This window comes from Branchiostoma lanceolatum, chromosome 6, assembly GCF_035083965.1.
Source record: "Branchiostoma lanceolatum isolate klBraLanc5 chromosome 6, klBraLanc5.hap2, whole genome shotgun sequence".
NCBI classification, from domain to species: Eukaryota; Metazoa; Chordata; class Leptocardii; order Amphioxiformes; family Branchiostomatidae; genus Branchiostoma; species Branchiostoma lanceolatum.
The window spans coordinates 14,845,550-14,859,128 of record NC_089727.1 but is presented as its reverse complement, the minus strand read 5'-3'; the positions used below and the strand labels follow the sequence as shown (position 1 = coordinate 14,859,128).

General features: G+C 39.8%; 1 protein-coding gene across 4 annotated transcripts in view; it reads right to left on the bottom strand.

Moving 5' to 3' along the window:
* LOC136436776 (cGMP-dependent 3',5'-cyclic phosphodiesterase-like) overlaps positions 1-13,579 on the bottom strand; it is an 86,634-nt gene that overhangs the window by 55,306 nt on the left and 17,749 nt on the right. For all 4 annotated transcript variants that reach the window (XM_066431041.1, XM_066431042.1, XM_066431043.1 and 1 more), the window contains exon 3: positions 13,475-13,569. In XM_066431041.1, the coding sequence (XP_066287138.1) occupies positions 13,475-13,569 (95 nt within the window). The remainder of the gene's footprint in view (positions 1-13,474; positions 13,570-13,579) is intronic.

The following is a 13,579-nucleotide window of genomic DNA, read 5'->3' as shown; positions in this document are numbered from 1 at the left end:
TCAAAACTCCTCTCTGTTGCTACAACCTACGGCACGTGTATTTTCCCGCCGCCATATTGTTAACCAGAATCCTGTTGTCAAGCAGACGACAAAGGTTTGTGAGGAACACTTTTTTGTCTAAATGCTGCGTGTGATAGTGGACTGAGGAAGATATTTTCCTCAAAGTTTGCTCCTAACACAACAAGGAACACATGGACATAGTAGTATTACCATTGCTACGGCATCCAGCTAACTTCCCATGAATAATGTAACGTTACACGTTGCCCGATGATGACGATGGGCCGACTTTGAGTGAAGTTCTACCGACTCAACACACGGGTTGTTCCCGAACTGGCCTGATGTGTGCGGTACGGCCGTTTCTTCGTGTATTTTTTTTTACTTGGACACGTCTATATCCATAGCACTCTCCTCAAGCCAAGGATAGAACGAATAGCTGCTGTATAAAATGTGATTAGCGGTAAGATATTCAAGACGAATCTTCTCTCCCGAATTAATGTGCCCCCCTGTCCGACAGCACCACAATTGTGCGTGCGGCGCACGGTAGTTTCAAGTTGAAATATTATGGTGTCAGCACGACTAGAGACAAAATCTACCATATATATGATTAGTGCAAAGATAGTACATGATACTGACAGAATAATAGAAAAAAAGGATGGTTTATTGTTCTGCTAGATTGATTTCAGTCAACCATTATCGGAAAAATCCCGAATTTAGGTTACCCAACGTTAAACCTTTTTTGTATCAAAATACATTTTGCAAAACTATTTGATGTCTAGACTTAGCTCTATTGAGGAAGAAATTCTTCGAATTCTGCAGAAATAAATCCCCCCTGCAAGTGCTTTTTTGGCAATAACAAATTCCTATCCTTACAGCAGGGCACAGTCAAGCGGATATTTAATGTTACAGTTAGTTTGCCAAATCTGCAGAACAAGTAAAACTCTCTTTCTCATGAGATACTGCAATGGAAACCTAACACACACTAGTACTGTAGCTCTGCTGAAGAAATGTAATTTGTCACTGAGCCAAAAGGCAGTGGGCAAAGAAAGCAAGACAAATGGTTGTATTGTAGATCTCTTTAATGCGAAACACTGCCGGAGGGAAAGCGGACTATGCAACACAGCACAGCTGCAGGCCTAGGGTAACATTTATATTGGCAATACTTTTACTAGCTGCAGGGAACTTCAGATTACAAAGTATACTGTAAGTTTTCCAAGCTTTTTACACTGTCATTTTTGCAGACTTTGTACATCCCTAGAGATCTTAAAGTTGTAGATTAAAGCAAAAAGGTTTTCATACAATGGGATCATCTTCATAACTCTTATTTCCATCACTATTGATTCTTTTGAAACCCTGTTTATAGTAAGTGTTTCAAACTTACCCTTCTCCTACACCCCATGCTAATGTCCCATTTTCTACCCTCATGCACTTAACAGCAGTCTTGTGACAGTTGTTTATCTGGATCCCTTTCATGGGATTCTTCCACAAGCAAGGCATGCCAAGCTGCGATATGCCTATAGGTGTGATACAGCTGTGAGAAGGTGATATAATATCCTCTGACGCAAATTGTACATTCAAAATGGAATGGAAAGAGATAAATCTACGCTCCCATTTCAAAGATAATACCCTCTCAGCATTTAAAGATCTTCTTGTGTCAGTAAAGGGAATTGCAGTGGAAGTAAATAAAAGATGGTTTAGGATAAGAACAAAAGCTGCTTATATATATAATAGGCATTTTAAGTTCTTCCCTTTTGCTGTATGTAGGCAGGCAATCTTGATGACAAAGCATGTCTAAAGCCATTGTCATACTAATATGTCATGATAATGTCTTTTGTAGCTCATGACAGGGTCTCGCCATTTATGAAACTGGTCTTCCTTAGGTGCAGGCAGACCTAATGGAATCTGTTCATGCACAAATTGGATAAGATAACAGACCATTAGGCTTGATGTAGCAAATGAAGTCAAAAAGCCTGATAAGTGCTTCAACAGCAGGATATGACGCAGTCTACAAAAGTAATGCCCGTCCTAACTATCTGTTCTTTGTTTGTTACTAAACATGTGTGAGATTTCATCAATAGTTGAGGTCCCTCAGAAAACCCTGCAGTAATTCAGCACTGGCTGCCATTGCACAGGTAATTTCTGACCAATAAACTATTATTATCATTATTATTATCAGTGCACCAGAAGGGTGATGAACTGAAACTAGCTCCTTATTCAGTCCTGTTGTCAGATCTTATACATTTGCGAAAATGACAGAAAGGTTCAAACAAAAAGCTCATTATATCAAGCTATCAATGCCCATCACATCACTGAGATTTTACAACTTTCCTCCCTCGACTGAGGTTTGTACGCTCTCAAATCTCAACGTGGCACAAAAGTTTGGAAATTTGATTTTGGCTGATCATATCTTCATGAATACTTTACCAAATAAATTGTATCATATATCATCAGAAAGCATATTTAGTACCTTTTACTATGATATCTAGATATAATGGCTGTATAGTTTTGGGTTGAGGACCGCAGAGTTACTTGTGTGAAGTTTAGAGAAAAAGTGTTGAAATTTCCTTTCATCATGCATCCACTGTTTTTCAATGAATATTTTCATTGATATTTTCAATGAATATAAGATGATACCTCATTTGTTATAATCATGATTTTGTACAACAAGCACCATGATAACTGAGTCTGTTGGTGGATTGCCCAACAATAGTGCCAAAATTCTTCTACCGACTTGTGAATGCATGAGCAATTGACATGCAGACTTGCTATTATCATTGTAAATGGTAGTAAAGAGCTTTCTGATGATATGTAATTCTATACGGTTGATAACAACGGAGAAACGTCTGATCAAATTCAAACCGAGTTAAGTTATTTTTCAAGGACGGCGTTTATAACATGTTACATGTATGTCGTTCCTTTCCAAACTACTAAATTGATTTATGTTACATGTATTATTAAAGAAACAGTAGATACAATCATGCAGAAGGACATGCATACAAATCAACTGGATCATATGATAACTTGAGCTCACTAAAACTGATAAAGGTTCTTGAGCTGCAGTGTACACATGCTTAAACTTCAAAGTAGGACTCTATGAAATACATTACCAGGTGGCTTACTGGTACGTAGCTCAATCCAGCACCGTGACTGTAATCCTATTTGACTGCAAACTTGACAAAGCTGCTTTTCTGCACCAGGTCCTTGATAAGCCCTGATTTAAAGCCAAAGGGCAAGACTAAATCATGCTATTTAGAGGCTGCTATACCTCACGATATTCTGAAGCCCATCGAATTGAAACAGGGCTTCTGAATATCACAACAATTATTCCCCAGAGCTAAACCTTTGACATTTTTGTAGACTTTGAAACAAAACCTATATGACAAGTAGACACAGCTTTCCCACTATTTTCCTTTGATCTGATTAATATGTAAAAGGTCATACTAGCTTGGCAAGCCAGCAGACTGTTAAAGCTCTACTAAAGCATAACCTTGTTTTATCAAAGACAAACTAAGAAGAACTTGTATCTGGATAGAAGAAAAGTTAACACAAGAGTTTGCAACATTTCTGGCCTAGATTTTTTTTCATTTTCAAAAGGATGTCGACAGGAAAGTAATAACCACAATGATGCGAAATTTAGTGGATATTGATACCAGGCTTCAAACTACATAATTTGAGTTGTGCACCTTATTTCTGCATGCGTTCGGCCTTTTGACTTTTGATTACCTCTCGTAAGTCTTCAGAAAAAAGATCAAACAAAAACAATTTGTATGGCAAAGTTAGTCTTTGTATGGCAAAAGAATTCAACACCTTCCTCCTCCTTCATGATAATTGATATTCTAGCAACGTCTGACTAACGTTTTAAAGCCTGGCTTTATCAACGTCCACATCCACCATATGCACCACTTACCAATGTTTTTCCCACCAGGTCGGCCCAATCCTTCCTGACAACACCATTAGTATTCTTTCTTACATGCTGACCTTTGCTGTTCCAAACAATCTGGATGGAATCTCTATAGCTTATATGTAAGGATGGTGCAGAATTTCAATGAAGACAGTATCTCCCCCATTAATTGTCAACTAGGGCAAAGCACATCGTTCTTTTATATCAGGCTGCAAAGTCTTAACATTCAGGTCCATTGGGATAGATTCAACACTTAACTAGCAACTATAGATCAATAGTTGCTCGCAATGACTCAAAATAACAGCCAATAATGATGTCAGGTAGAAAAATAATGATGTTCCAAAAAGATAATATCTTGCAACATTTTATTTCTGTTAATGACTTTTCAAGAAGAAATTACAGTCAAACCTGTCTATAGCGGTCACTCAAGGGACTGGCCAAAACTGGCCGCTAAGGACAGGTGGCCGCTATGGAGAAAATGTCGATTAATTGACCACGAGTGGCACATATTTTCAGTACCCACTGAGATACATTTATTCACCGTACAGTACACATGTAAACATTGCAAAGGTAAGTCACATTTTAGAAAGTCGATTGTTGTTCTTTTACTTCTATTATGGGCTTGAAAAAAGAATTATTGTATCTGCCAACTCCAAAATCCATGGCTTGCTCGGGCTTCATGTCTGTACGGACCAGCATCGCCATACTCTACTCTTGATCCTTCGCGACTGCTTCGCTGCAGGCACACGCGTCACCAACGAGTTTTAATCATATGAAACAAAGTCCTTCGCAGCAAAATGCCACCTAGTTAGTTAAGAACAAAACACATGTTGCTCAGTTGCCACTTACTGTTCGTTTTCGACCGTTTTGAAACATAAAATCGTGGCGATAGTTTTCCTTAGTCTGTTGTTGTTTCGCTTCCCGCTTGTCATTATCATTTTCTACCATTATGCTAATAGGGTACTCAGAAGAAGGTCGTTCTTTTGATGGCTTTCTTCTTTTCAGAAAATTGCAATAGCCCAAATTTTACATCATATTAATGTCATTCATATTTCGTTTGAAGCTTTTAATAAAGTAATTATCCTCAGTGATACTTTGCAGCAAAATATATTTAGCGCATTATACCTCCGAAACAGTGGTGTCTTCCGTTGACCTTTGTGGTGCTGACTATCAGCGCCATTTTGAAAATTGCGCGAAACGCGTTTTGACTTTGAGCACCGGGGAAAACGGATATTGGGCCGGCATTCAAACATTTCCCGAACTTACCACATCAGCTACATGTGCGAGTTGTATTTTCCAAAAAGCTGCCGTGATATTTGTCCAGTCGAAATGCACAGAAATGGTCAATTTTGCTACGATGTACAAACGCAAGCCATGTGAAGAAAATTATACTGACTTCGCGTCAAACCATGGATTTTCTAACAAAGATAAAACATTCTGGTTTTCTTTATTATCATCCTATCCAGTTGAGTCCACATAAATTTGATAACTGCGTGAAAAAATGAAGATTTTGAACCCGGCGTGCGGTGGCGATGCGGCTTCTACCGGCGCGCCGTGACCGTTACCGACAGTGTTACTGTACTCGCGGGACTGAAAATCGTCTGGCCGCGACCGCGTTGGACAGGTGGCCGCTATAGCCTAATTCTTAATGCTTATGTCAATGGGAAAAATCCAAGGGACCGACAAAAAGTGACCACTATGGGCAGGTGGCCGCTATGCAAAGGTGACCGCTAATACAGGTTTGACTGTATGTGTGATAATATCTTAATTTGATAATTTTGTTGCAAAATGTGCAACCATAAACATTTAACTAATGCGTTAGATGAGTGAGGGTACTCTGGGGTTCAAAGGGTTTCTTTTTCATTCTCCAATAGTAACGTTGGGTAACATAAATTCGCGGGGTACTTAAATTCGGGATTTTTCGAAAACGGGGTATTTAGGGATATGTGCTAGATGCAACATCAGTAATACCGCTAGAAATGCACACTTGACAGACTAACGTATTCAGAACACTGTCTGAAAAGCTTCGATAACCATGCATTAGAAGTTGGCTACGTCAAAAACTCTCCGTCCCTTATTGTCACAGTCTGAGGGCTTCATGGGAGAATTATACTGCATAGTTGTTCGCTGGTTTATAAGACAAATGTCACATCCGCTTCCTGCTCAACACAATTATTTACAATACAACTTATTAGAATCTCTTTTGCTAACCTACAACTGGACTCTAAGTGTGATTAATCATCAGAACGCCTCTTTGTTGCTACAACCAATGGCTACGGCACTACGGTGAATTTTCCCGCCACCATATTCGTTACCCAGAATCCTGCTATTCGGCAGACGACAAACGTTTGCGAGGAACACTTTTTTTGTCTAAATGTTGTGTGTGATAGTGGACTGATGGCGATATTTTCCTCAAAGTTTGCTCTTAGCACAAGCAGAAACACATGGACATAGTAGTATTACCATTTCTACGGCATCCAGCTAACGCCCCGATAAATAACGTACAAATTTCTAGTCTCCAAGCAGACCTACGGGTTGGCAAAGACCGTATCCAACAGGCAGAAGGAGTTTCTATAGCCAACCCAAGTCTCATAGCCAAACCCAAGGTCTGCCACAACTCAAACAGGGCGGAGCATTTCTATTCAATAAAGGTGCCGCTGCCCCTCCTCGTTGTAATGCTAACAGCCGCACGAATGTCCGGGGTACTAATCTTTTTATGACCGATTTCTGGGATAGCCAGTCACCCGCGCACGTCCCAGTGGGAGGTTCGCGCCTTGTAAGTTCTCACAATAATACAGTGTTTCCTTCACCCATGTCACCCATTGGCATCATCAGAACCATTCTTACAAAAACACAAAAACAATCGTAGGGAATGTTTACTGTTTCAAAACATTCGTAGGGAATGTTTACTGTTTCAGGTTCAAGCCAACACTCGGACCCCCACCCCCTTGCATGTAACGTTAGTTGCAAGCGGCACGTGCCGTCGGAGGTTAAACCTTATAAGCTAAACCTTTCTTTTGGGAAACAAAACACGCCAGGAAGTATATTATACTCTAGATATTGCTATAAAAACTTCTTCTGCAAGTTGGATAAGGTCTTTGCAGCCGTTGGGTCTCAGTTGGAGACTAGACAGGCCGACCTGGCGCCGCCCTGCACGCCCGGGCGGGCGGAGAGTAATCAACTCATAAACACACGCAGTTTGAATAGGTAACAATTAGATGTTAATAGCCTTTGTTCACACCGACTTGTGGCAGACCTTGGGTTTGGCTATGAGACTTGGGTTGGCTATAGAAACTCCTTCTGCCTGTTGGATACGGTCTTTGCCAACCCGTAGGTCTGCTTGGAGACTAACAAATTTCCATGACGGTGGGGGTTGACTTTGAGTAACGTTCTACCGACTCAACAAACGGGATGTTACCGAAGGCCAGATGTGTGCGGTACGGCCGTTTTTTCGTGTATTTTTTTTACTTGGACACGTCTATATCCATAGCACTCTCCTCAAGCCAAGGATGGAACGAATAGCTGCTGTATAAAATGTAATTAGCGGTTAGATATTCAAGACGAATCTTCTCTCCCGAATTAATGTTCACCCCTGTCCGACAGCACTGTCATTGTGCGTGCGGCGGACGGTAGTTTCAAGTTGAAATATTATGGTGTCAGCACGACTAGAGACAAAATCTACCATATATATGATTAGTGCAAAGATAGTACATGATACTGACAGAATAATAGAAAAATAGGATGGTTTATTGTTCTGCTAGATTGATTTCTGTCCACCATTATCGGAAAAATCCCGAATTTATGTTACCCAACGTTACCCAGAATGTACTTTGTGTACAGCGAAGTACCAAGCCATTTGGTACACAATGAAATTATTTACTTCTTTGTAACATAGCACTACTGTTTAGTAGTGTATTTCATGAGTAGGGCAGAAAGGGGTGGAGACTTCATATAGTAACTGTTCAGTTTCAAAGTTATCACCATTAAGATATTTCCATGTGTGACTTGTTCGTCATCTCATATCCTTTTTCTTCAATAGAAAAGTCCTAAAAGGCAAGGTCAAATGGCACACATAAACTCTATGAAGGAGGAATTAGCCAAAAAAGGTCCAAAGCTTTTCTGGACACTCTCCAAACTTAATGGTCCAGTCCTTGGCTATTTTGAATTCCAGTCTTGTTGGCCGATGTTTGCCATGCATGTAAAATCCTCATGACTCTCTTCAACTCAACTTGTCCAACACTGCCTACAAATTTTCAATGTCATTACAAAAGGTTACTCTACTGAACCTATCACATATCTTATATTACTTTGTACTTTGGGGAATTTAATCTTCAAATTAGCTGTGACAAAGAGTGGCCTTATGTTTCTTATCGGCAAAGTTAGTGCATCTTTTGAGGGTGCAAAACTGCATACACAAGTTAATTACTATTTACATATAAACGTAACATTTGTATTCTATGCGCGCTTCCAGTAACTCCAGGAAATGTCACTGATTTCTTCATGTCTACCTACCATTTACCAAGATATTGACAATTATCTTAAAATGACAGAACACTGAAGTGAAACATTTCACAAAGTACAAGCAAACAGTCCGAACAATCATACCAAAAAAGGCTAATATGTGAAAAAGTGATTAGATCTATTTGAATGTTATTTGCCGACTATCCACCATGTTCAATATCATAGTAACTTATTTTTCAGATGTACAAACCCTGCTACGTATTTATACCTCATTGAGACAAACACAACAATTAATTCCCTACAAAGCTTGACATTTTTATCACTGACAGAGGATTGCTACTGATCATAATTCAGTAACATTACCTTTCTTAATGACATTAGCAAGAATTGCACTGGCAACAGCATACCTTAACAGGAAGGTGGTTAAAGTACAACGAACATCCAAAATCCTCACCTGTAACACTACATAGATAGATAAGTACAAATATCTCGACGTAATGTCCTGCCCTTGCCAGACCCACAGAATCATGTACTCAGTGCAGATGCCTGTACCATTCAGTGTTCTATCCTCTCAACAAGACACTCGCCATTACGCCAATCAATTCCCATTTGCCGTCGAATCCTGAATCATTCAAGGGTACAAACCATGGAAGGACACCCCCCGCACTAGGACACCGAGCATCATCGATCAACTAACTTGCATTAAAAACTGCTTCAGCAGCGGTCAAAGCTGGCTGAAATAGCGCAATTAGGGAAAGTGGCCTGGGGAAGGAACGTGGGATTGATGGATTTCACTCTTACCTGGCAGCATGGGGGCCGAGTAACTGTAATGATGATGTGAATGATATCGAACACCAAGTTCTAAATATATCTCCTAGGACATGTTAATGCTGACATTGGGAGCTGCTCGGGGATTTCCAGAAAACACACAGGAGGGAGTAAGATGGCAAGCAAAGGAGAACTGGAGGAGGGTGTCAGACCGTTTCAGACAATGGAGGTATATACTAAACATTTCAAAACAATAAACAGATTTTGAAATATGTGATAGGTCACATACCAGGGGAGCTAAAATCGACCTTGACCTTTTTTCTTCCTAAGTCATTGTAATCCATCCAGAGGTTTTTTAGTTATACTGACTACAAAATCTGGAAACACACACAGATACACACACAGACACACCAAAAACTACACCTCCTTTTTCATGTCGGTAACAAAAGGCAATCAGTGATAGCAGACTTCACCCCCTCACCCATACAGCTTTAGGACCCTTCGAGTCCCAGACATAAAATAGTAACACTGAGGATGTATGGTAACATTGCACTTTGTATATTGGAAACATACATCGAAAGATCTTTCAAAATCTTCATCATTTGGGGCGATTTTGCCTGAAAAACATTTCATGCTTATCCAGGGCTGTGAAAACTAACTCAAGTCACTCTGCATTTCCACGGTCTCAAACAGCCTCATGCAAATAACTGAGGCCACAAGATTCTTTCTGACAGCTTCCCTAACATTCAGTTGAAATATTCACATCAGTATGAGCTCAGCTGCACATCCTATGGAGGGTGAATTCAACTTGAAAATGTGCAATTTGCCACAGTTTGAGCATGCCATCCTCTCTACAACTTTACATACCTTGAATGCAAAATGTGCCGATACCCAACTTATACCATTACTGGACTCTCCTTGAAAATGACACAGTTCTCCTGCCTTATATCTTAATATGACAAGCGTAGCGATTGATTACATTCTAGGGACATGGAGAACAAATTAGATACGAGTATGAGCCACTCCTAGATATGCTAGTCAATCAGATTTGGATAACATATAGCTGTGAACGTGCCACTCACCTAACTTATATGTTCCACAGTCTGAAATGGAATGGCACCTGGCCAGAACAAGGTTATATACATGTGTATGGGGGTTTTCAGGCTACCACATAACAGGAAGACATGTACTGAAACTTGCACATGCCTCTAAATATATCAATCTTGCATTTGAAACAACCCAAGGCCTTTATGTGCAAACATTCAACATTTCCATGATTAGACATGGCCATTAATTTTAAACTGACGAATTGGTTAATGGGTACACACTAAACGTTTCCACGACAGGGGTCTACGCTTGCTCTGAAGTGATAAACAGGTAAAGATATTCAAAGTGCTTTTAGACTGTATCCCTTATAATCAGCAGGCAATGTACTTTGAAAGGTACTCTGTAAGAGGGTTTATGATGCATGGCACTTAACATACCAGTTTGCACATTATGGTCATTGAATCCTTTTGCTTGTCAGAAAATGCAAGACTTGCATGACAACATTGTTTGGGGGTTTTCTGATTGTATTTATTGTATCTATTTGCTGGTTATTTACTACACATAAACAAGACATATTTCACTTTGCAATTTGAGGGAGTATGTTTTTTCTGATCAACTTGATTGAAGATCAATGCTTTATTGAGACAAAGTATGTTTGACACAGTCACTGTAGCTGGAAAAATCTTTTGATCATAATGACTTTGCATATTTGTTAATTTCTCCTGAAACAAGTCTGTAGGCATGACAACTTTAACGGATAGGTAACAGGTAAAGGAAGCCCCTTAAGAGACTGGCATGCACTAAAATGATAAACACGTACTACAAGGCTAGTGTTGTTTACAGATACATGTACATTGTGTACTGCTTGTTGTCGGCAATTTCAGAATACATTGTATGGTGTGAAAAACAGGTTGTCCTCCAATGAGTATATTGTGTAAACAAAAGAACAGACTTGCTACAGCCTTTGGAAAGTTACCAAGGGCAAAACGTTGACAGTATCACATGTCGTAAATCCTGCTGGAGTGGGTGTAGAAGTCCTGAGCTAAGGTCATGGCTAAATGGCCACCGTGTAGCCCTGCCTTCCATCATCACGCGCTGAGATAGGTTTGCACATTGTAGATAAGGATACAACCTATTTGTCTTTAGCCATCCATCTGAAGGCAACATGTTTCCATGAAAAATCCAACAGAAGAGAAAACCACATTCACCTTGAACTTATCATTCCCAAGAAATATTCTGGAAAACTTGCCAATAAATTAGAAATTGAACTCCAAATTTGTAAACCTGTGAGAATATTCTCATCCTGCATGCTGTGATGCTACTAATTTCAATCTTACAGTTCTTACAATCTCTCACCCAGTTGCTCTGATGTCTTGAGTTCAAATCCATTCTTGGTTGAACCCTACCCATAATCTACAATTATACCTAATTACTAACTTTGCCAACTGTTGTCAGCTATCATCTTTTCATGACACTGCATATTCTATCCTTTAAAAAAATTACAAAAGCATTCGGACTGAGGAATACAGCAGAGGGTTTTCTTTTTTTTTTACACTTAAATGTCAAGAATATGCTGGATACTAGTGTACAAAAGTACTTTAGGTACATAACCTTACACACATATCTAGGTGCACTGGTGCACCCACAGTAAAAAATTAGGTGCACAGCTACCAACTTTGGGTGCACAAAAGTGCATATGCACACAGTATTGCGAGTCCTGAAACCTATAGTGTGACAAATGCGACAAGACAAAGCACAGAACCATGTTCGAATCCAGCCAAGCAATATTTCTCACAATGTACATGTAACATCCCCTTATCCTACAGATTTAGACAGCAAGAAAACTCAATAACCGATACAGGACTGTGTGAATATGGGTAACATTCATCTTCCCTTGTAATCTGAAATTCCTCTCACAACAAATCCACATCGATTCCAAGACGGACTGCTATTGATTAGGTTATCTGCAGAATCACCACTGGACGGAGAATCTATTGATTTTGAATTACTTCCTTTCAACCTGCACTTGGCACTGAATTCTCTTGGCAACTATGCCACTAAGGGCGGTCGGGGAGTTCTACCCTGCCTTTCCAATTTTCTGAATAGCACTGTACACGTTAGCTGTTTTGCATAATGGTGCACGTCTCTACCCTTTATGAAACATTCCTGATCTCTTTCCCATACAATTTGTATCCATACGCATCTTGAAATTCATCCTTTACCTTTGAAAAGGCGACCAGTTTTTCAACTACTTATACCTCCTAAAGGGTTATTCCTACATAGACAAGTAATGGTAAGCAAATGACTTTTAAGTTCGTAGGATAACAACGGAAAACATGTTATGGGAATGGGATTCATATGATCATAAGACAGCATAAGTTGTTATTCAAATAAACAGGAAAATTCTACACCTCCTTATTCCTACATAGACAAGTAATGGTAAGCAAATGACTTTGAAGTTCTCTGAACAACAAGCAAAAATATGTCATGGGACTCATCAGACTGCATAAGACAACATAATTAAGTTATTAACAGGAAAATTCCAGTTTGTCTACTTTCTGCTTGCCTGGCAGGTGCCAAGGACTATAGGCTTTGGTTGATGACAGATGGCACCAAAGCTGTGGTGTAATGGCCTCCGTACATCAAACTCACACCTATCAGCAGCAACTGTCACAACTGCGCTTCACCGGTATAAATTTGGTGAGGTTCAATTTTGTGCAAATGCCAGTACAGCTCTAGGAGCTCTTCCTTTAGAGATATTTGCCCAAATCGTTTGGCTGTACTGCCAACTGCAGTATATCTTGATTAGCTGTATTAAGACATGAGGCTTATTTATACTTTTGTATAGATTACCAATAGTGTACTAGTAGTCTGGTATAGATTACAAATAGTCTTCTCCTATTGCTAATTAGCCAAATACTTCTACTCTATCCGTGCTTACTCAACATAAACAACTCAGATGAATACAAAAGATTACCAAAGTTTAAATCTTATCTGAGGGTCACTTGATGTTTTCTTGGAGCCCTTTCCCTTTGACGTGCTCTAGGCATCTCCTCGAACACGGGGCCCCTATTTCCCGTTCCTTATGACAGACGGGTGTAACCCCAACTGAGTTGTCCTGTCCCAAGATTTGAACTGGGGTCTGCCAGTTACCAACTAATTGGAACCAGGAGCTCAACTGTGAGGCTGCTACCAGTTGAGCTATAGGGACATCCATTTCCTTGACTTTACTTCTTCAAAGCAGATTAAAATGTCCTGTTTATTTCACTTTGAAAGTTTGACAGAGAGTAAAATACTTACTGAATGAGACCCTCATCAGGAAGCACTGGCAGCGGGTTGCCATGGCAACGCAATTGTCTGGAATCCAAGTCGAGCAGGTAGACGGCTGTGGAATGCTGTGCAAAC